The sequence below is a fragment of the Doryrhamphus excisus genome, chromosome 10 (genome assembly GCF_030265055.1).
Source record: "Doryrhamphus excisus isolate RoL2022-K1 chromosome 10, RoL_Dexc_1.0, whole genome shotgun sequence".
NCBI lineage: Eukaryota > Metazoa > Chordata > Actinopteri > Syngnathiformes > Syngnathidae > Doryrhamphus > Doryrhamphus excisus.
In genome coordinates, this window is record NC_080475.1 from 21,141,262 (window position 1) to 21,165,512 (window position 24,251).

Below are 24,251 nucleotides of genomic sequence, written 5' to 3' on the forward strand. Positions count from 1 at the left end.
TGAATTCGTAACCTCGACTGTATTTTGCAATTGTTGTGTGACTCAATGCAAACTTGACGCACAAGTGACGTTGTTACTCAATACTCACAGAAAAATAACACACTACAAATTCAGGTAGTACACTGAAAAATAATTAACAAAAATACGGCCATCCGAAACCCACTTATTCATAATAATATTTAATTAGAAATATTTCCCTTTCATGCATTATTCAGTGATCCATAATTTACTTCAGACAGTGCCCCAGGAGGGGGTTGATTTTGGAAAAAAAAAATGTCTGACGCTCATTTATCATTGCTGAAAACATAAACAGTTTTATTCTGCTTTAACTGGGAAATGAACGTTAAATTATTCAAAAACGCAATTGTTAATACAATGTTAGATATGTCTTGGCATGGAAAAAAAGATTGTTTACGGAAGATAGATGTTTCCATTCAACCACTGTGACTCATCAGTTGCAAAGAAAGGGCTTCCTGCTAATATGTTCTGTGTAAAGAAGCAACCATTGGTTTGGCCATTTAGCATACCGTAGCACGACTTGTGAGATCAGTGAGATCTGCTTTTGGGACTTTTCAGTGCTCGCTTTTATCACTAACCCTCCCGGAATGCTAAAGTGTGTTGGTTGTCGAGCTTAAGTGCGTCTCAGTTGTCTTTCCCGGCCATTTTCTGTGCACTGTGTTGCATCCATGTTGCATCTACAGTATCTCCTCAACCAATCCACCCACCTCCTCTAGCTGGGACATCCATAACACGAGAGGGAAACAGACGGAAATGTGAACTCAGACAGCCACTCAGGCCTCTCTGGTCCCACGACGCCCCCTTCCCCTTTGCAGTGTTTAAAAATAACCAGCTCTTGATCACACTGACCAGACAGCGGGCGTTTGTTATTATCTATATAGAGTTTGGTCAGCAACCACACAGACACACACTAAGACAAAGGTGCAACATGAACACACAAATGGAATAGATGAACACAAAATGACCATTCCACCGTAATTATTTTCTATACTGTTTATCATCATTAGGGGCGTAGGAATGCTGGAGCCTATCCCAGCTGACATTTGGCGATCACAAGACACATATGAAAATGCATTATTTTTCTTTTCTTTTCTTTTATTTTAACCTATTGTGTTTATTTCTCCTTATTTAATGTCATTATCAGGTGTCTTGGGTAGCTTTTAAGAGCTATACAAATAAAATGGATTTTATTCACACTTATGGACATTTAAGATTCTCCAATTAGCCTAGCATGCAGGAAGCCGGAGTACCTGGAATAAACCAGGAGGACATAGAAACTCCAAGGAGAGATACTTCAACAGAGATTGGAGGTCAACATGCTAACCACAAAGCCATTGCGTCACCAGTAATGAACACATAATTATAAAGAAAAAGACAACATCCAAATGTATTTTACCATGTCATTTTAATTACAATTGGAATTGAGTTTTAAATAATATGTCATTTTAGTTCTTTTTTTTTCCCCCCTGCATAATTCAAACATTGACTTTTTAATTTAATTGTTGGACTTTATAGTTATGACTTTATCAATACAATCCTGTTAGCTCAGGATTGTATTGATAAAGTCATTAATTGGCCTCCTCCTTAAGGGGTTTGTGTAATACTGCTCCTCCCAGCGTGATCATCACGATCCTTTATCCTTAACATTTAGTGGCCTCTAGTGGTCAACAGGAGGATTGCATCGAGTACAAATCAAAGTGTTCAAATGCCAAACACTTGAAAAATACATCAATTTTTAAAAAATACAGTTACATACAATATGACATATTTAATATGTGATATTGCATAGCCCTTATTAACTACAAAAATAATGTGTTTTACATATACACAACTAAATAATTCAATGTGTGCGTGCGGCTAAAGTAATTTCACAAAAGGTACTTAGGTGCTTAGAGAACAGGCATTGTGTTATGTTGAGCCTTATAATTATTATTCATAGTGAAAGTCTTCCTCATTGTGTCTCCGCTCAGCGTTTTGGGGGATTTTAGTCACGGGAAAGTAAAATAGCCTTGGGTACAAAACAGTCTAGACACAAATGATAATGTTTTAAGAAAAGGCATCATAAAAATATGCTAATGATATTCATCACCGTGCTGGCGGGAATGTAGCACATATTTTAACAATACGCTTGGAGTCGCCGGCGTGGTGATCTAGATGTCCTGCTTAAGTTTGTTGATGCTGAAGTCACTGTCCTGGTCATGTTTGGAGAGGGTCTTCTTCACCCGCAGTGCCGTGAGGCGGGCGGGGGGGTTCTGGAACCAACACTCCTTCATGATCTTCACTATGGATGACATGATCTGGACACACACATACAGCCAAGCACATGAATACCACTAGTACTACTTCCACGGTATGTCAAAACCTGCACAATAGCTGGATAGACTGGGGAGGGTGTCCAAAATGTGGCACAGGGGCAAAAAGATGTTTGACACTAATAATACAAATCTTTTTTTTAAACAATATTCAAAATAAAGTTCCAAAATGGTGCTCCGCATCCTTTGATTTTCCAGTATGAGCCCCTCAGTATCAAAGTTTGGACCCCCAAAGAGTCTAACAGTGGACAGCCTACTGGGTGGGAGTGGAGCCGGTTGTGCAAGCTGGGCCTCTGCTGATCCACGCAGACTACTTTCTTCATCTCCTCATAGCTGGGATCGGAGGGCACCAGGTCAAAGAAGGGAGGACGATATTCTTCCACAATCCCTGGAACAAAACAAAAAGATTTTGGCTCCAAAAATATTTCAGCACATTCCATGAGGCCTTGTGGAAAAATTGCTAACTGAAATGATAAATCTCATTATCAGTCTCATCTTTCTTCTTATCAGGCCTGAAATAGCATTTTTGTCTTGAGCTAATGGGAGGTTATGGATTAAACAAGACAGCAGATAAAGACTCCCTTGTGAATATGATCATAAACGCTACGAATGTGTAGTACACAGTGTGTGTATTTACAGTATGTGTATGCATCTGCGTGCTTGCAGACCGGCGTCTGGATTATGTACAAGCAAGTGCTGACACCAGATAGGACGCTTACGCTAGTGCTAATAACGAGCGAGGATATTAGAGACGGAGCCAGACAAAGAAAACAGCCGAGTGCTGAGAGACACGGGACTAACTGCCTCAAACGTACACACGGCGGCGTGACAGACACGCCTGAGAAAACACAACACATGCAGTACACGCACATGCAGTACACGCACATCCAGTACACACACGGAGCATAGATAAAGTCACAAGAAGGGAAGATACTTCCAAAGACAGTCTAGCCTCTTCAATCCATGCTGAATGATGATTGATTGATGATTCACACCATTCAGCAACATTCAAACATTTAACCTTAATCAGCATTTGGAAGGGACATTCAAGTGTAAAAAGAAGTTAAGCGTTATTAAGAGTAAAACAAACCCAAACAAACAAACAAGTTGTTGACTGTGGAGGTGACTTTCTCCTCAATTCGCTATTTTCACTTTCATTTTTCTTCCTTTATTGTGATTATCCACTCAGCCATGTTGTACTTAGCAGCCAACACATCATCTTGTCATAAATCATAAATCACTGTTAATAAGACAGATTTACCACCAGAAACATAAACATATCTTTTCACTGTCTGTTGTACTACGCAGCGTCAAAAAGGCACATTAATTAGTTACAGTTTCTCCGAAAGTAACTGAATTACTCTCAACCTACAGAATTACTCCTTAAAAATAAATGTAATTAAGGTACTAGGGGAAATAATTATTGTGATATCTTTTCAGAAAAATATGCAAATATGCAAAGGAATTCTCATTTACCTTTATTTAGTTCTTTATTTGTAATTTCTTTAGTGGGTACCGCTGAGCTTTGGCTGCGGACTAAGCTAGCGACTTGCAGTTCTACAAGTATTGACTTGTTGACTAGCTATATAAATATCGACAACATGCTCGTTTGCCGTCAGCGTGACTGGAGCACACGACTTGTGCTGGAAGACACGGCCATCCCAAGTAGAGCGGACATTGTATGTGTTGTTGCTGTTGTTGTTATTGAAATACTAGCATAAGTATTTGTATCAATGCGCCGGTGTTTTAAATTATCAAACATTACGTGTTTTCTATGCCGCTTATCCTCACGACGGTCACGGGTATGCTGGAGGCTATCTCAGCTGGCTTTGGGCGAGAGGCGGGGTACACCCTGGACTGGTTGCCAGTCAACTCACATTCATACTTATGGACAATCTGGAGTCGCCATTGAACCTAACATGCATGTTTTTGGAAATGTGTTGATGAAATCCTGAACTAAAATAGCATATAAACAGCACATAAACAGCACATAAACAGCACATAAACAGCACATAAACAGCACATAAACAGCATATAAACAGCATATAAACAGCACATAAACAGCACATAAACAGCACATAAACAGCACATAAACAGCACATAAACAGCACATAAACAGCACATAAACAGCACATAAACAGCACATAAACAGCATATCAACAGCACATAAACAGCACATAAACAGCATATAAACAGCACATAAACAGCATATAAACAGCATATAAACAGCATATAAACAGCATATAAACAGCATATAAACAGCATATAAACAGCATATAAACAGCATATAAACAGCACATAAACAGCATATCAACAGCACATAAACAGCATATAAACAGCATATAAACAGCATATAAACAGCATATAAACAGCATATAAACAGCATATAAACAGCATATAAATAGCATATAAACAGCACATAAACAGCACATAAACAGCATATAAACAGCACATAAACAGCATATGAACAGCATACACTACCATTGATGATCGTTCTGCGTGAAATTTCCCAGAAGACCAAGCCCAGGGCCCAGATATCAGTTTGCTTGTAGGACTCAAAGACGTCCATACGTATGCTCTCCTCCAGGACCTCGGGTGCCATGTAGCGCTTGGTGCCAACGCGAGGGTTGTGGCCCACGTCCAGATAGTCATTGGACTGGGAGTGGATCACGGCCAGACCTGCGAGAGTCAAGATAAAGCAGAACCTTCTGATTGTTGAATGCACCGTGACGGACTCGTTGCTACCGTTGCATTCGTACCGAGGTCAGCGATGCAGCACTGCCCGTTCCTCTTCACCAGGATGTTCCTGCTCTTCAAATCTCGGTGAGCGATGGCGGGTTTGCCCTGGGAGCTGACGATCTCAGTGTGGAGGTGAACCAAGCCGCACGCCATAGACAGGCACATCTTCAGGCAGCTCTCGGGCTCCAAGCTGCTGTACTGCAGGAAGTCGTAGAGCGAACCCAGCTCGTGAAAGTGCGTGACGAGCCACAGCTGGGTGCTGGAATTCTTGGATGTCATATCAGAGGCTATGAAGCCTAGGGCGAGAAGTGAAGACACGTGGTTTTTTGGAGTTTATCTGAAGCTCCACATCTACTGGGATCAAATCCAGCGCAGTACCCAAGATGTTGTCATGCCGAAGCTGCACAGTATTGTAGATCTCGGTCTCTCTGAACCAGGACTGCTCATCTCTTGAAGAAAAGATCTTGACGGCTACGCTCTCACCCATCCAAGTTCCTCTCCACACTTCTCCGTACCTGCCTTTACCTGGGAAGGGCATCATTAAACAATTGTAAAACTCCACGACAGAAGGAGCCTGAGGTACGATGGAGACTAACCAACACATTCCACAAGTGAGATCTGCCTGGCCATAGTCCTTTGGACCAGATAGGGCAGCCCGGTTCCGCTCCCTGAGGTGCAGAACTCATCAAATATCCCCTGGTGGAGGACACAAGAAGCCCATTTAAAAAAAACTAAAGTCCAGACATGATGACGTCACATTTAATATCGAATCCCTTACGCCATACGTGGGCTCGTCGCCGTTGGGAACCTTGTGCATGCTAACATTGTGGTCGTCAACGTTTTTGAGGCACGCGTGTGTACGCCGGAAGCGTAGGAACAACAGCATTCCACATAAACTGGAGAGCGTGAATAAGATCAGCAGAGCCACAGTGATCCACAGGTCTGGGGGGAGCCGCTGTGGGGGGGCTGTCGTTGTTTCTCCATCTGGTGCCACAAATGTTACATACGTTTTTTTTTTAATGTCATAGTAAAGCACAGTACAAATCGTTGTGGTAGTACTCGGACTGAGGAGTTGGATTACTGACTGATGTTCGGAGGTGGCGTCGCAAAGGCGTTGCATAGGTTCTCCCTGCAGCAGTAGACGTGGAAGCGTTCGAAGGAGGTGAAGCACTGCTCCCTGTAGTTATGGTTGGAAAAGCAACCTTTCTCCTCGTGGCCTTGCACCCACATGTAAAAGCAGATGTCCCCTCTGCATGTGGCGTTCACACACGTGCCTTTGTCGTTCTCGCATGTACAGAGATGCTTCCCGTCATCTTCTGACTCTGCCGGTGAGCAAAACGTACTGTCATCGCTTTCATGAGAACACATGGCTGACCTAAGAGCTAACCTTCTCCAGACATGATTTGCTTTAGAGGAGGACAACTTAGCATTAAAACAACAAAATGTTTCTGCAAAAGGAGCTTTTTTTTGCTGTTTTTGTTCACCAGGAGGCAGTGGAATGGTACGATATGAACGTGATGAAGCATTTGTGATTGGTAAGCTCCTCAAAGCTGGAAAATTCCGAAACTTCTGAACTCAACACTAGAAATTGCAAATAAGTGTAAATGTGTTGGATGACTGCTGCAAATTTGATGAATAAAGTACCTAAAGTACCTACCTAGCTACCTACCAAAATGTGTAATATTAAGTTGGCGGTACATTTGCATCACTCACCCGCAGGGCGAGCAGACACCAACAGCAACAGTCCGACCAACATCGTCATGAAGCGAGCAGAGCCGCCCATCTCTGTGGACCACATGCAGAAATATTAAATATCATTAGTAATAAAAAGAAAATAATAATGTAAGAAAGTAATAATGGTTTTATTTCATTTGAACATGCGTCAGATTCCAATTGAGTGCATCCCATAATCAGTTCCCAGGAAGAAGCAAAGCTTATTAAATCCTACCCCTCCATCTGGTACTTTTACAATCACTAACTGTTACATTTGTTCACTTCCTGCTTTCCTAATATAATTAATTTTTTTAAATAATTTTTAAAAATTTTTTTTAATTTTATTATTATTTTTTATTTGATTTTTTATTTTTATTTTGGCATGGATCAGATTACAACTGAGTGCATCCCATAATCAGTTCCCAGTTCCACATGTCCAAAAGGAGTAGGAAGAAGCAAAGCTTATTAAATCCTACCCCTCCATCTGGTACTTTTACAATCACTAACTGTTACATTTGTTCACTTCCTGCTTTCCTAATATAGTTTAAGGGTTTTTTTTTTGTTTTTTTTTTTATTTTTTAAATTTTGTAATTTCTTGTCCCATACCGAAGTACGAGGTGATATGACTATACAATGACATTATGTGTACCATAGTGACAGTCAATATAGTGATAGATATAGCACATTATGACTGGTTCAAGACCAGTAATAATAATAATTTGCTGAATCTGAATCCGCTTTATCGGCCAAATATGTTCCCACAAACAAGAACTTTGGTTAGATAAGCTCTGGCTGTACATATAGTCAGATAATAACAATAATAACGATTCTGTGATTGAAATTCAAGATTAAGAGTAGAAAAATGTGGTGTGGAAAACAAAGGTCAGTGGATCCAGCCTGTCTGCCTGTGTTGTAATTGCTTGGGTTTTTTTTTTTTTTGGGAGGGGGGGGTGCAGCAATCTGGAGTGTTTGTATAAGTGTGCCGAGACTGCGTGTAGCGCTGCGCTACTAGCCAGGCTCCGAGCCTGTTGACTTCCCAGCTGCCTCGCTTGCAGAGTAAATATTGATGGCTACGCTTCCTGCCATTGAGCGGTCCCACCCGGCTAGCCGCCCAGACTCTGGCTGCTCATTGTTCAACGTCGTTTAGGGCTGCAGCGCCGGGGGTCGCGTAGTAGCACAGCAGTCATACATCAACAAAGCATGCTATGGGAAGTATGTACTGCAAAAAGAAATGCCCAAATTTCGGCTAAAAAAACATTCCCACTGTTGTTGACATGCCTGCCATTTAGTACTTCCATATTTCTTAACCCATTCAGATCATTCCAAAGTCATTCGGGACATTTCGAATTCCTAATACATTGCACTATGATGCTAAGTGTTAGCATTGTAACATTAGCATGTTAGCATTGCTAGCATGCTTCCCCTGCCTCTAAATCCAACCCCGTGCACTCTGCTCTGAAACCACAAGACGATAATAGCAAACATCAGAAAGCACTTCCTGCATTGCGCAACCTGGTCAAATCTTGGCGTCTAGCATAAACACAACTCCGCCCACGCCTTTCCTCCGTGGACGGGCACAGCTGGCTTTCATTTATCTGACCATCATTTTATCATCTGCAGGTCCTGACATAGCAGGGAGGCCTAATTATATCCTCCGTCGTAGGCTCCGGCACACTTCCTCTTGAAGCCCCCCCCCCCCCCCCCCCCCCCTCGGTTTGTCTCCGTTCCGTCCAACGCTACGCCCCTGTGACCCGAGGGGAAAAGATCCATTGTCATCTCTTCCTCCCATCGACAGCTTAGACTCGGGGAAGCAAATCTCTCATTCCATCTGGATGACTTAGCGTGCTTAGCGTGCTGGATGGCGGAGGCATGCATCAGCCCGCCAGCCTCAGAGTCCCCCCCCCCCCCCCCCCCCCCCCCCCCCAAACTGGGCCTCAACCTTCTTTAATAACTTGGACTTGGCCACAAATGAAATGATTTAGCCATCAATGTTCTCATATTCTGCAAAACTTGCAAGCTGAGTTTATTGTGCAGTCCTTAAGTTAGCAATCCGGTGCTTGAGAAACTTTGGAATGACCACCAGGGATAATGTAAGACATGTAAGTTATGCAATATACTTATAGGAATACATTGCCAGGAATTCTGGGTCGCGACAAAAAATTGTCCAAAAATATGAATGATTATGAATTAATTATGAATATTTGTTTGTGTAAATATGCCCTGCATTGGCTGGTGACCAGTCCAGGGTGTACCCCGCCTCTCGCCTGAAGTCGGCTGGGATAGGCTCCAGCATGATCCGAGTGAGGATAAGCCGTATAGAAAATAGATGGATGTTTAAGCAAATATTTATGCTTTTTTTAAAAAAAGGAATACTGGCAAAATACATGAACTTGGTTGAACTGGTGATCAATACCCCCCCCCCCCCCCCCCAATCTAATGAATGGTTTGGTCTGTTTGTTAATACAGAGCTATTCATGTGCCATGACTTGACTTACGTATCAGTGACGTACACAGTGTAACTTTGTAAATCGGTAATATTTTCATCTCCTTCTCAGGTGTACGACACCTGTTTAGTTCGCTGGAGAAATGTGATTAATGTTTCCATATCAGGTGCACTTCATGCCATTAGAAGCACCCGACGCCATTTACCTGTTATCAGCTCTCCTTTTAACGTGATGCGTGTGAACTCCGCACGTCTCCCATGTCAACTTCAAGTGTCTCTCCGCCGCCTCTTTAAAACGCCAACGTCTCCATTCCTTTACTTTTTCCTTCAAGAAAGGCTGAAGCGAAACGAAGCCACATCCTCAAACGTTGTCCACTAAAAGCTGGGGTTGTAAAAATCGTTGAAATGTTGACAAATATTCGCAGGAGCAGCCACCGAAATAGACGATCTCATCTCAGTCCACATCTACAATGATAAACAAAGTACCGGTCCTGGACTCCTTCTACCCGGAGGGGTTCTCCAACAACCTCTGTCGTATGAAGCCACGACTTTTGTTGACTTCTTTGAACATGATCAAAAGGCAAGATTACTCTTTTTTTTTAAACAACGTGTATAGTTTGTCCCACCCCTTATTGTCCCACTCAGCCTCAGCTCTGCCTGGAATGTTCTCATAGCGGTTTTCCTGTTGCTAAACCTCTCATTTTCCTTTTCCCCTGTGGACTTAGCCTGCTCTGCTCACTGGCAGGAATGTGCTTTAAACACTTCATGATACAATAAGGAGGCCAAATCTGGATATCATCCTCAATATGATGATGTAGTACTTGTGTACTGTATGTCTTATTTGCTGTAATTATGCGTACTCTATGGTGTCATAGTTCATGTTCATGTTAGCTCATGTCTCATTTTTAATAATATTGCTCTCGGGTTAGAAATCCACCAGAGCTGCACACGTTGCTACTGGTATCATCTTCTACTCCTCCATAATGTGGATGGTAGACCTTGTGCTCCTCCACCGTCCTTCCACTTGGCCCACTGGTGTCTCAGAATTTGTCGTATTGAATGTGTGTTGGGCTCCTTATGTTGGAAAACTGCCACGCGTACATCATATTGCAATACAGTATCATCATCAAGTGGAAGATGCCGAGTGGGATACGTTGTTGTCTTCTGCAAGCATGCATTTGATGTTATTTCATTCATTCATTTTCTACCGCTTTTCCTCACGAGGGTCGCGGGGGTGCTGGAGCCTATCCCAGCCGTCTTGGGGCAAGAGGCGGGGTCCACCCTGGACTGGTGGCCAGCCAATCACAGGGCACATATACTAGACCAGGGGTCGGCAACCTTTACTATGAAAAGAGCCATTTCACCCACTTGCCCACTAAAGAAAAATAGCCTGGAGCCGCAAAACGTTGTATGTTTAAAACAACATTGGAGGGGAAAAAAAAGACGAGTTGGCGTACTCTTGCTAGTACTGGAGATAAACTTTTGTTTTTAAATGAGCTCTAATTTATTTTTTAGAATCGTCAAATAACTCATTAATAATAATTAATAACTCAAATAACTCAAAGTATTACTCATTTCCCTTCATGTTAACCTGTCAGAGAGAACTGGATAGCATCCTGTCTGCTCATTCAGTCACCAGTCAGAACTCAGTCAGGATGCATTCATGGTCTCACACAAAGTTGGATTTTTGTAAACTCATAACAAAGACGTGCATTTTCACCACACGGGTGCTAAAAAATATTCAAGCATTGCAAAGGGAGCCGCAACAAAGAGGCTGGAGAGCCACATGCGGCTCTGGAGCCGCGGGTTGCTGACCCCTGTACTAGACAAACAACCATTCACACTCACATTCATACCTGTGGCTAATTAACCTAGCATGTTTTTGGAATGGGGGAGGATACCGGAGAAAACCCACGCACGCACGGGGAGAACATGCAAACTCCACACAGAGATGGCTGAAGATGGAATCAAACTTGGGTCTCCTAGCTGTGTGGCCTGCGTGCTAACCACTTGTTAGTTTATCCAGCATGAACATATAGTGACGCTATCCCAGGAGTCTCCAACAGGTTATTTTATCATCATTTATATTAATATTAATATTATTAATATTACTAGACAAACAACCATTCACACTCACATTCATACCTATGGACAATTTGGAGTGGCTAATTAACCTAGCATGTTTTTGGAATGTGGGAGGAAACCGGAGTACCCGGAGAAAAGCCACGCATGCACGGGGAGAACATGGAAACTCCACACAGAGATGGCAGAGGGTTGGGAAAGACAAAATAAAAAGCCAAAAAGATACCACTTCCACACAAAATAGGAGAAGTCATTCATTCATTCGAACTCGGGTGTCCTAGCTGTGAGGTTGACGTTATTTTTCATGTAAAATCCCTCCTCTCTTCTTCGTCACTTTGCTTCATGGCTGCAGTCATATTGTCTATTTGCCCGCCCCCCCTCGCCATTCATTGGTGTGGATGAGTTTGTGGTATTACTATAGTACTGTTTTGGTGGCCGTGTACTCCTAGCTTTAGCCACAAGTATCAAGTTACTGTCTCAGGTCTAATTGTGTCCGTCTTGGCTGGAGTGGCGGCTTACTTATGTGCTCCTTCCCCGCACCCTGGATATATTTAATACAGAGCTGACCTCAAGTCAGCCAGGAAGTGAGACCCAAAAGTGAAAATCATGTAACGTGACGTAACGAGCGGTCAAATAAACAACAACATCGTTTGTGTTTTTCCAGCTTTGGCTGCAGATGGGAATTTAAAGTACATGAACAAAACACAATCAGCCAAACGCTAAAAAGTTAATTGTTACGTAACGAGCCTGCCAATCCGATTAAAGGATTAGAGAAGTTCAGGGATGAGGAGCTATGGCATGCCACCATAGAACGTGCATTGTTTGTTCCTCAAGTTTGTTATCATCACTGAGGAATCAAAGTTACGTGTCGGATCAGAGGAACATCAAGAAAGTGCTACATATTTTTTTTCACGTCATAAAAGAGTGAAATGTTTCGGCCCCAGTCGTCCCTCGCCACTTTAGCTGCTTTTCAAAATATATGAATAAATCAGCGTTTCACTGTTGACAAAACATCCTATTATTAATCAAAAAATACATATTTAAGCAAACTTGACCTTTTTGCTTGCCAAATTAAGCATTTTCACGCATAAAAATGTGGTATCATACTTTGATAACATGTACACATACACTGGGCATCAACAAACAATACATACCTCGGGAAGTACAAGTATAGTACGACTCTCGTAACGCTAATGTTTGACTATGTTATGTCTTATGTTTTAACTGGCTTACTGTATTTGCTTTTTTATGTGTACTATATTGGGTAATACTCGTGTAAAAGTGACTGTAGGGGTGTTATTTCATGTCTAGAGGGCTCTAATGTGAATATCACTAGTTAGAAGGTCGTAAAAAAAAAATTTTATGCTCTAGCTATGAAAATATTTACATTTAATACAGCAATATTATTTTTAGCTATAGGAAGAAACATTATCTGGACCTTACTTAGTTTTCACTAAGTTATAAGCATGTAATATGTTGGTAAGATACGGAACACTATTATTAATAATCCACCAAAGTATGTCTTCGTACTTTTATACAAAGCTAATTATATTAGCTCTATAGAGATAGTCAAAACTCCTAAATTGTACGCCAGCATGTGATGTTTTGCAGAAGTAAAACCAATAAAAGTGCCCAAACTCAGGTGTCACATGGCTGTGCAAAATGAATCCACTTCCTGTTGACTGTGAAAAGTCATTTGGTTTAATGTGGCGCCATCACAGACGTGCTACAGACGTGCTACAGACGTGCTACGGCGACGTAAAACTTTGGATTTTAACAAGCAGGTACACAAGTCTATCATATGGCTTTACCTTCATGACACATTACTTTTGTTCCCGATGGACAGGATGTGGCGTTTGCTCCCTTACTGATGTCTTATTTTGTACTTAATTAAACATTAGACAATGACAACACTACTGAACACAAAATGGAGTCTTACGATGAAACTTGGTTTATATGTGCTTTATAACATGATCTGTGTGTCCCATTACATCTGGCATAAAAGCAAAGCTGTATTTCAGAAAAAAACAACATCACACCAGTAAAATACGGTGGTGGTAGTATGATGGTCCGAGCCTGTTTTGCTGCTTCAGGACCTGAAGTACTTTGCTAGTGATAAACGGAACCACCGCAAACATTGTTGGTGACCGCAAACGGAAACAAACGGCCACAAACTCGTTGTTTTGTTTCCTGCCTGAATAATACAAAGTTTCATGTAAAAAAAAACTGCATTTTGTGTTCGGTTGTGTTGTCATTGACCAATCAGGAAGGAGGCAAACACTTTTTCACACCACTGTAACTATGTTAAATAAGTCTGCATCCGACTACGTTACAAAAATGAGTAAAAGCAAACGGAATCGGACCTGAGTTGAGTCAATATTGCGTATTCGCCCTAGCACAGGGGTCGGCAACCTTTATTATGAAAAGAGCCATTTTACCCCCTTGCCCATTAGCGCCGCTAAACCCAGGTTTAAAACAACAACAACAACAAATAGAAATGCATATGTAACGGATGCCAACTTGTTGAGTTAGCATGGTTATCATCTTGGTTTCTTTTAGCTAGCTAGCTAACGGCTGTGATGAGCTCACATTCTGAGCCGATTATAAAAATTTGGGGGGAAAATTTTGGGGTGTCAAAGTAGTTCATATAAAAAAAGACGAGATGATTAAGTACTCTTGCTAGTACTGGAGATAAACTTACATAAATGTATGTGTAAATTACTGTAAAATTACATGATTTGTTTACATTGCCGCAAAGTTCCCATTTTTGATCTCAAATTTATTTTTTAGAAATGTCAAAAAAAATTTCCTTCATGTTTACCTGTGTGAAAGAGAACAGAATAGCATCCTGTCTGCTCATTCAATCACCAGAACTGAGCCAGGATGCATTCATGGTCTCACAAAAAGTTGGATTTTTTCAAGATGTGCATTTCCCCCTAAAAAAATATTTGAGAATAGCAAAGGGAGCCACAACAAAAAAGCCGAAGAGCCACATGCGGCTCTGGAGCCGCAGGTTGCTGACCCCTGCCCTAGCAGCTTTTAGGTCACCTGACCACAGTCAATGAAGGAAATGTCATTTTTTGGTATTATGTTGATTTGTTTGGTTTGGACCCATTGGACATTCTTTCTTGTCGTTTCTTTTCTTGCTTTTTCTCCTCCTTGGCCTCCTTGTATTTCCACACAGGAGGCTCCAGGTAGCCCTTCTGCCTTTTCTTCTTCTTCTCCTTCTTTGGCGTCGGCTCGCCCGATCTGGTCACTTCAATTTTCGGTACGCAACCAGACGGGAAGATGCTGTTTCTGCGAGCCACGCTGCGAGGGATGAACGCTCTCATCCCGCCCGGCGCCATGCTGTCCCTGCATTGGGAATGTTGACAGCAGGAGGTCAGGGATACGGAGGCAGCGGATGCGGCGGTGGGAGAGGAGGAGGTGATGGAGCCGTTGCTGTGTGACTCGGTTCCCTCCTCCAGATCTTTGCTGCTGTGCATGTCCAGTAATTCAGGAACAGCAAAGCGGCGTTTGCCCATTTCGGGTGGGCTACTGGGGCACAGCGGACGGCACCCGGTGGCGATGAGCGGGCTGTGGATGCTCGTGGTCATGCGCACCATGTGGTCCATGACTCCATTGTCCTGGGGGTCTTGAGGGAAGCTGAAACTGAAGCTGTCCTTCAAGCGCTGCCTCAGTTTCTGACCGGTGGTTTTGGCGGCGGTGGCGTTGGCCACCATCTGCCTGAGCTCAGGCCACTCGGGAGCGTAGTTCTCGCAAAACTGTTCAGCGACAGGAAGGGCCTGCAGTCGGCGGATTCTGTTCATGGTCTCAAATCTTCCGGTTCTCAAGATCCAATCCTTCAGGCCACGCCCCTGGACATAGTCGGTTGCGTTCATGTCTGCGCCTGTGAGACGACAATTTCAACGCATGTGAGGGTGAAAGCGTGGAAAAGTTCAACGCAATCATACGGCACCACCATGTGGCCATTTTGGGAATTATAGACATGAGCCGAGTATTCCATGTACTTGCATTTTCTGCTGCAGCTCACAAAGTGATGCATGCTGGGAGGTGGAAGCCTTTTTGGCTTCCCCTTCCTGTTCAACAACACCTTTTATAATCTGCTGAAGCTTCTGTTTTTATAGTTATTACTCAAACCATGTGAGTAGTATATCGCTTTCTACAACACCAATTGTATACATTCTAGATCAGGGGTGGGCAAACTACGGCCCGGGGGCCACATCCGGCCCGCCAAGTGTTTGAATACGGCCCGCCCAATCTTTCCAAAGTATTTCATTTAAACTCAACATACAACCTGGCATCATGGCCTGAGCCAACCTTTTGATGGTTGTATCAATTTCGTTGTTTGACATGGTCTGTTGTTTACAAAGTGCTCCTGAAAAAAGAGACACAAGCACATAATAATAATAAAAATTAAAATAAGAATTATTATATTATTACTATAACTATTATGATTATTATTTATTATATTAATGCTAATTATTATATTAATTATATATAATATTGTTATATTTGCATATTTTACATAATAATATAATTTTATTTTAATTATTATAATATTGTATTATTTTTAAAATATTTAAATATAAATATTAAATAATAATAATGACAATTTTACAGATACAATAATACCAGGTGGACTGTTACGTGTAAAATATATAGTCTGCCCCCCCCCCCCCCCCCGGAAATTTTGTTATATCAATGCGGCCCGCGAGTCAAAAAGTTTGCCCACCCCTGTTCTAGATATTCTAGATATTAAAAAACCCAAGTATTAAGAAATCAACAATTTTACCCAGAGTTATATACAAATACAGTTTGCAGATAATATGAAATGAGATGAAATATATGACTAGTCTATACATTATGAGATCTTGCTAGTAGGTGAAATATGAGGCATTATAAAAATCCCTAATTGTTTACTTTGAGGTTTATCGTAAATCCCATGCATGGACTCACCATGCATTAGCAGCGCGGAGACACAGTCCTCTCTGCCCTGCAGGCCAGCTTTGATAAGGGCGGTGAAGCCACGGGGGTCCCTGACCTCGGTGTCCACGCCAGAGTAGTAGTTGAGGATGTAGTTTAGGATGGTAGAGAAGCCTGGATGCGCGAAACAACAGCATGCGTCACACGATGTGACGAATGAAGGTTTGATTTTACGTACCGGCCTGGGCGGCGATCATGAGGGCCGTGTTGCCGTCGCTGTCTTGGTGGTTTATGTCTATTAGGGGGCACACGTGAAGCAGGGCCACGATGTCCACAAATCCTTTGCACACTGCTACCATTAGTCCATTCTGACAGGGAATTAAACACAACATCGTTATTTTGGAGTCTTTTACAGACATCGCTCTACTGGTTGTTGTAATTAGGGATCGACTGATATGGTTTTTTTCAAGCCGATGCCGATACCGATTTTTTTCCATCACCCCAATTTTGCTTGGGTCGATATTTGTGGCTGATACTGCTTTTGCTTCCTCATTTGATATGAAAAAATGACAATGATAACAAATATTAGTATAAAGTATAAACAAATATTTATTGAAATGTAAACACTGAACACAGTAGGATTCAGATTTCTTAAACAGTATACTTAACTTATTTAAGCAGTATTATCAACTTTAAGAGGAATAAATATTCAACCATGTGCAAAACTTGAAGTTGTATCTAGCATCCGTGTGATGACTGTGATGCCTGTCTGGAAATCATGCGGTGGAAAAATATATCGGAGAACCATCGCGCGTATCGGCCGATCCCGATTCAAGTACAGAACTCAAATATCGGCCCGATATATCGGTCGATCCTTAATTGTAATGTTCTCATGTTCTCCTCCTGAACTCACCCTGCTGTTAATGTCCAGTTCCATGGCCTCTTCCTTGGTAACGCCTCTCTCCAAGATCCTCTCCAGGGATGTGGGATCATTCCGAGCGCACGCCTCATACAGCGTTCCAGGTGGCTCTGCGTACTTGTACTCGTCCCTCTCAAAGTTGGGAAGCACCGAGTCGTCAGAAAGTAGACTTAAGGAGTCTGAATCCGGAGTGATCTCTGAATACTCAGATGGGCCGGGGCCCAAGTGGGGGTCGTCGCTTGTTGAGGCCATGAAGCCCCCCCCACACTCTTTTGTATGGATCACACTTGAGTGTCTTGTCCGCCGTACACCATCGCCATCTTAAACAGAGATGTTGAACATTAGATACGCTAGTGTTTCCCAAACGTTCCTGATTCCTGGTCACATTTTGGAGACTCGGACACAAACACCCGTATCGTTCTTCTCGTTGGATTGCTGGCACATTTGTAGTTGACTTATTAATAGGCGCGGTGGCATGAGAGGCCTAAACAGGATGAGGAGCTTCCCCTAACTTCAGCCCTACTTATCCGTAAGTCTTATTTAGTTGATGCGTTAGCCGAGTGTACCACAAGCTTTAGAGCAGCTTTTTAAAATGGCTTCCAACTAATATTAGGCAAATATTATCATCTTTTTGACTACTTGAGGAACGTTAAGAATTGAATTTATACCTTTAAGATTAAAGTTTAACTTGGGTTGCGGCTTCCCCTTCCTGTTCATCAACACCTTTATAATCTGCTGAAGCTTCTGTTTTTATTGATGCCCAAATGGAAGTTACACAATGACCTGCCGTCTACGGTTAAAGCATACATTCAATCGCATACATTGCAATAAGTCTCACCCTAAAAGGATCCCAGCACAGAAAGTCCGCTTCTTTTTTCTCTCTTTTTCAACATTTTGCTGCACAGGACGGCTTCTCTGGTAAGAACGTGGTTAAGTTGAAGTTCCCCAAACTATCTGCAGCTCGACTCTGCCCGCTCCCTCCATGTCCTGTTAGATGCTCCGAGCAGCCAGCCCCCCCTCGCCGAGTGGCGTCCTAAATCAGACAACATGCTTTTCCCCCGTCATCCCGATTACCCAAGATTTAGGGATTAAGAGAAAGAAACACACAGAGGCAACAAGACTTGCTCCCCTCGCAGTCTGTTGAGGTAGTCTGTTCTCACCCCCCCCCCCCCCCTCCTTCTGTCTCTCGTCTTTCTCACTTGTCTCTACGGCTCTCTCGGTCCACAGACTGCCCCCTTGGCCCGTCTGTGGCGTCTAAGCAAGCCTGTCTCGGTGTCCACACCACCAATGCATCCATGCTATCTGGGGAGAGTCCTAGCTATGCTTGGCATTGGGACTAAATCATGTAACTAAATGTAACTAACCCAAACTGTGGGGACTGTTTTTATCTTCTTTTTAAGGAGATGTGTTAATTATCTCTCTGAAAGTCCTGAAGTGAACCCTGCAGAAAGGATCTGTGCACGTTGGTCTATGTTTTGGTTCTGCAGCCCACAATGTAGTTGAGACCAGACTACTTGGCGGCATCTGCTGGTTGCCACTGAGTAGTGCACTCCATTTTTCCTCAACGGCTTATTATAGTTCACTTATTATAGTTACGCTTTTAAAAACGTGTTTAAAACATGATTGGAATGGCTGCAATCAAAGGGACTTAAAATTAGATACAATAAAAATGAGAACAAACACATTCACACTTAAATTGCGGTCTAGAGCTGTGTAATGATTTTTAATCAGATTAATCACAGTATTCTGTTTCATACAATCACATCGCTAACCAGACACAGGACTAAGTATAGGCCCGCAGATGGGTTTAATCCGGGGCGCATTTTATAAAGCCTAAAATAAAGCCTAAAAATACGCAGCATTTTCAAAAAAAATGAACTGCAGTTCTAATGACGACCACTGGGTGGTGCTATAGTAATTGTGTTAGGCAAGCTAACTATTTGTACCGGCGCACAGCAAGTAAAGTACAGCCAACCACTTTGGCTGTGTTCGAAACCGCATCCTTACTACTACTACTACTACTACTACTACTACTACTACTACTACATACTTCCATGTCCATACTGTCCACACTCCAGTGGTAAGAAACCAGAGGGGAATATGTTGTTCCTGACAGTATGCAAAAAGTTTACACTACAGCGTACTACATAACACTACATAACCCACAATGCATTGCGCTCCTACCCGAGCTGAACTCGACAAGCTGAAGATGATTTCACTTTAGCTCTAAACTCTTTAAATTCATCACTTATTGAGTTTTTTTCAGAAATCAATCGATAAAGTGGCCGTTTAGATCCCGAGTGTGTCATTTATTTGTCCAAATACCAACCGTTTACAATTTAATTCGGACGAATTCGGCAAAATTTAAGCTAGCCGAAGTAAGCAAGGCACTTCCGGTTAATTTCACAAAATAAAACACCCTTACTTTTGTCATACAACAAACCATAGTGATAAATCACTGCTTTTACTTTGAAAATAAGAAGCGAACCGACTGGCAATATATCCTGCTTGACATCGCCGTTTGGACCGATCTCTCCTGTTAACAGAATTTGACCATTCATGATGTTGTACCGGCCAAGAGTCTTGTTGATACTCTGCCTTGCTGCAGTTTCCTTTTTAGTGCTCCACTTTTAGTGCAGGAGGAACTTTGGTTGTGTGCGGGACTGCATGTGAGAAGACTCCATGAATTAAACGTGAGTTGTGATAGCATCATTTTGGTAACGGTTTGGTAAAACAAGCATATTAGCTTTGTTGAAATAAGTTCTGAAAATAAATGTTGTATCTCTTGGCCATTTCCATTTCGTAAAATTAGCCCCCACAAGGAAAAAAAAGACTTGTGAGGTTTTGATTCATCCCCCAAAAGAACAAATTGTTACCAAACGTTTCAAGTTAGAACAAAGAAAGCATCCCATCATCACTCTCGGCACATGGACCATATTGGACCTTTCACCACTAGCTGGTCTTCAGGAGCAGCGTGTTCATTCCTTATTTGGCGCTGGCTCGGCGGCTCACACACTCCATGTGTCAGAGACCTGGACCCGGTTTTGGAGAGGGAAAACAGAGGAGTATTGTTCAAAGGAAGACAAGAAGACATATGGGACACATCTGAGATGTTTTGGGTACACGGGGAAACATTCAGGTAGTGAAGAGAAGAAGACAAGGAAAGATGAGGGGAGGAGAGATTCGGGGGAAGGGGTGGTGATCTTCTCCAGCCAATGAAGAACTCCACAGGAGGATTCCAAGGAGGGTGAGGGTGATGAGTCACCAGATTAGCTCACCAGTTGAACATTGAGGAGCAGGACGGGACAGTTCCTCAGCGAGACCTCACAGGTGGAGTCCGGACATAAAAGAAGAAGAGTAAGAAGGAACATTTTATTATCCTAAAGTAACCCGGACCAGGACTCTACAGCTATCCCACACGTGCGTGGTGGATGAAACTAGACCTCCTGTACTCTGATTCTGGTCCAGAATCAATCATTGTATTCCATGAAGTCCTTGTACGTGGCTGCAGATCCCCACAGAAGCTCCACAGACAAACTAGACAAAAAGCCGAGGTTAATCTGAGTGTTGGAAAGACTCAAGCCGAGGAATGAAGGCGCTTCCGAAGAATCAGGGACGCACGGACCAGATGTTAGGAGCCATGGCGGACATGCTGACTTCAGTGGCGGTGCCCAATCAGTGGGTGAGTTCTGAAATTGTGACGTGGAACGCCGCTTTGTAACACGGTGGGAGATGTGGCGTGCACTTTGACCCCGCAAGCCAGACGGAATATCGGCTCCCATCTTTCTGTGGAGTTTGCTAGCTTGGGATTACTCCAGGTACTTTGGTCCCTTGTCCAAAAAGATGCTAAATTGCTAAAATTGCTAAAGTGTGAATGTTTGTTTGTGTTTACATGAGCCTTCAGTTGAGTCACTCATCTTTCACCCAACTGATTGATCGTGTATTGATTGGTTATTCCATGGAAAATTACGATATATACCAATCATAACATAATTATGTTACAACTTTAACAATATTATTGGTACGTTACAATACGTATTTTTTTTTTAAACTAGAATGATTGTAATTCATATAGTTTTGCTGTATTGAATAAAACATGTTTTTTGGAGAAAGAACATACTTATGGGCGGCCCAACGTTTACAAGTAGGTATAAAATCCTTTATTAGCACAATAAAAGTTTTAGTTTTACAGCCTTATTCCAGATTATAAAACTTCCTGTGGTCCCATTTTCATCCTAAAAATATCACCAAACAGTCCTCCTCTTTCTTCCTGCCATCCTCCTGCTCTCTCCATGGAATGCTGGGGTCCTGACGGCCGGGTTGCCAGATTATAGCGGGCAGTTTTTGGTTGCCTGTCACGTGACGGTAAATCAAGGTTGCATTTGGAATAAAACTGAAACCAACTGAAGCCCGAGTATCGATCTTTTTACATCGGTATCGATCGATATTGACACCGACGTTGGTATCGATATTATCAATATTTGGATTGATCCGCCCACCCCTGCTGTAAAGGACTATGTTCATATTCTGATATAATCCAATGTTTTGTACAATGTTTATTTTCATATATTGAAAGCCCATCTACCAGACGTTACATACCAGCAAGGTCTACATGGCTTTTTGAGGTCTACATCGCTTTTGGGTCCAGACTAAAACTTGTGTCCAGTCACCCCCAAACTTAGTACTAAATGTTTTACCTCAACAATTTTCTATTGAATTCTTGCTTATTGAGTCATGGAAAGGAGGAAGGCCGTGGAGGACATTCTGGAAAAATAGAACCGCAAGTGTTTTGTTTGTGGTCGGCTATCCTGGTTGGGACTATAAGCACCCTGCAATCTTACCAAGACCTCCTTCCTGGGACCAGGACTCCGTCTGACAAAGCATCTCTGTGTGTGCAGCTCTCAGGCGCAGACCTCCCATCAGGCGAAGACGAAAGAGGGCCGGTCCAGGGCCGCTGGGAGTCCGAGGGACTGGACTGGGAGCAGCCCAGAGAAGGAACAGGTAGGACCTGAAAACTCCACAGACCATGACAGAACCCACAATGCCTTGTCCAAACATTGGCCCTCACCAAACCAGTCGGACCCTCGGCCTACCGAAACTTCCGAGCTTGGGTTTTTCAAAAAACATTCTTCTCAGTCACTCTCTGTTGGTGTTCATGCAGTCGCTATTTGTTTATTTTCCATTTGACACAACAAACAAGGTGTGTCCCCTTGAACCCTTGGTTCTCACCCATCCATCTTCATGCATGTTTACACTACTACTATTTAATGAGCGAGAAAGTTCTAACTTGGGCTTTTGTGTTGATCTGACCCAAAACATCTGGATGCTAATATTTCATATTATTGTTTTGTCTGCAGTAATATCAGGGACTTCATTAACGCTAGCTCCTTCAGACGTAATGTACCATAAATAAGGTTTCATCTGTCAGTACATTTGTAAAAAAAGGAACTTCGTAGCTGGATCTGGGTTTAGGTTGGATGGTGGCAATGTGAGATCAGTACAGGTTGTACCTGTAAAGAGGTGCAAGAGAAGGAGGGTGTACAATATGTGGGGCTGGACTCAGCTGTCAGTGCTAATTATTAGCAATGGTACGACTTGGGTGGCTTGTCAAATTTTAGTAAGTATAGCGAAGTAAAGCTCCGTGTATGGATTTATTTGGAATACCAGAAAGGGATTTTCTTTTTCCACATCCAGAGAAAATCCAATGATAAATTTTGCATAGGTCCAATTTCCACTGGATGGGAAATAAGATATCAAATATTGGGATGTCTGATATTGACTTTTTTTTTGCCGATAACTGATATGCTGATATTGTCCAACTCTCAATTTCCGATACCGATATGTGAAACATGACATATCATTAGCAATTAGCTTGTCAAGGTGGTTGTAAACAAAATCCTACACAGAAGTTAAAACACAGCGTTTTTTTAATATTGGTTTTCATTATCAGGAAAAAAATCAGATTTTTACTGATATCATATTTTTATGCTGATATCGACCTCAAAAACAAAATGCAGATTTTCACGTACCCCAAAGCGATTCACTTTGCACTTTCAAGTGTCACATATTATTGTGCAAAAGTACTCTAAAATTGGATTGGTTAAGTACTATGACTAAACAATGGCTAAACATTTTATGAATCATGCTAAGGTCCGTATCGCCCCACCCTATTTCACATGATTTATTTGTTTTATTAAAATCGTGCTACATACGTATACCGTCATTTTACCGATCCGGCCCACTTGGAGGTAGCTTTTCCCTTCCATAGTAAAACGGAAGGCCTCTGAGGACATCTGTTATGTGTTAGAAACAAGATGCCTCTTAGTGGTCTTGTAGGAATCACAGGACAGAACCAACCATTACCACATTTCCAGTAAAGGTTGATATTTTGATATTTTTGCACTTTGATATCTTTTATAATCCAGCTGTAGGTAATTGACTCCCAAATGCCACTTCACTTTTCTTCCTCTTTTCTCATTTGCCCTCACTTTCCCCTGATTTTTCACATAGAGACAAACAACCATTCACACTCACATTCATACCTATGGACAATTTGGAGTGGCCAATGAAGCACCCCAAACGAGTTGTCCACCGCATGCGTAGTTTGGCTCGCTGAGTCGAAGTCATTATGTCATATAGAGGACATAAAACATGACAAACGTCTTTCGGTGACGACTAAGCAGAATATGCATCAAATGTTTTATATCGACTTTTGCTGGCGTGTTGGAGTGCGGCCATCTGAGGACTGCAGAACGCAGCGGCGGCTCGTGGGAATCAACCGTACATGTAGCCTTAAATGGGCAGAGCACAACCTGCAGCTTCATCACGTTACATCGGACCTTCCAGAAGGTTCAACTCAGCTTGAGGTTCAACTCATGCAAGCGCGTGGTGGTAATGGTGCTATTCGGTGGTGAATTCACGTCAATTCCGGTGTATAAGTAACTTTAAACTTAAATATACAGTACCGGCACCGATGACGTCAGCTTCCCTCGAGACTTTGACCTCCGGATCCTCTGGGTCTTGGTGGTGGACGGAAGCAGCATTGCGGTCCGTGTTCTATTCTTTCCATGCTCCCGCATTCCTCCAACAAAATACATCA

The 24,251-nt window shown here is 42.4% G+C and overlaps 3 protein-coding genes across 6 annotated transcripts in view; 1 reads left to right on the top strand and 2 right to left on the bottom strand.

Moving 5' to 3' along the window:
* The window catches only part of LOC131136408 (rho guanine nucleotide exchange factor 25-like), a 71,191-nt gene that overhangs the window by 13,870 nt on the left and 33,070 nt on the right, over nt 1–24,251 (top strand). Inside the window, exons 1-2 of one of the 4 annotated variants that reach the window (XM_058083163.1) lie at nt 20,306–20,834; nt 22,051–22,153. In XM_058083163.1, the coding sequence (XP_057939146.1) occupies nt 20,742–20,834; nt 22,051–22,153 (196 nt within the window). In that variant the 5' untranslated portion in view covers nt 20,306–20,741. Of the gene's footprint in view, nt 1–20,305; nt 20,835–22,050; nt 22,154–24,251 lie in introns of those variants that run through there. The other 3 variants (XM_058083161.1, XM_058083159.1, XM_058083160.1) reach the window with 3 other exon arrangements.
* LOC131136410 (activin receptor type-1-like) lies at nt 1,405–9,878 on the bottom strand. Its single transcript, XM_058083165.1, has 10 exons — nt 9,432–9,878; nt 6,783–6,854; nt 6,155–6,391; nt 5,848–6,053; nt 5,666–5,765; nt 5,448–5,594; nt 5,090–5,365; nt 4,812–5,009; nt 2,588–2,718; nt 1,405–2,315 (listed from the first exon to the last, which is right to left on the bottom strand). The coding sequence occupies exons 2-10, from the start codon at nt 6,850–6,852 to the stop codon at nt 2,169–2,171; spliced, it is 1,512 nt and encodes a 503-aa protein (XP_057939148.1). The 5' UTR covers nt 6,853–6,854; nt 9,432–9,878; the 3' UTR covers nt 1,405–2,168.
* Nucleotides 11,362–18,196, bottom strand: LOC131136412 (photoreceptor ankyrin repeat protein-like). The gene is made up of 5 exons (XM_058083168.1): nt 17,991–18,196; nt 17,147–17,472; nt 16,472–16,601; nt 16,267–16,407; nt 11,362–15,196 (listed from the first exon to the last, which is right to left on the bottom strand). Exons 2-5 carry the CDS (start codon nt 17,402–17,404, stop codon nt 14,394–14,396), a joined length of 1,332 nt encoding a protein of 443 aa, XP_057939151.1. The 5' UTR covers nt 17,405–17,472; nt 17,991–18,196; the 3' UTR covers nt 11,362–14,393.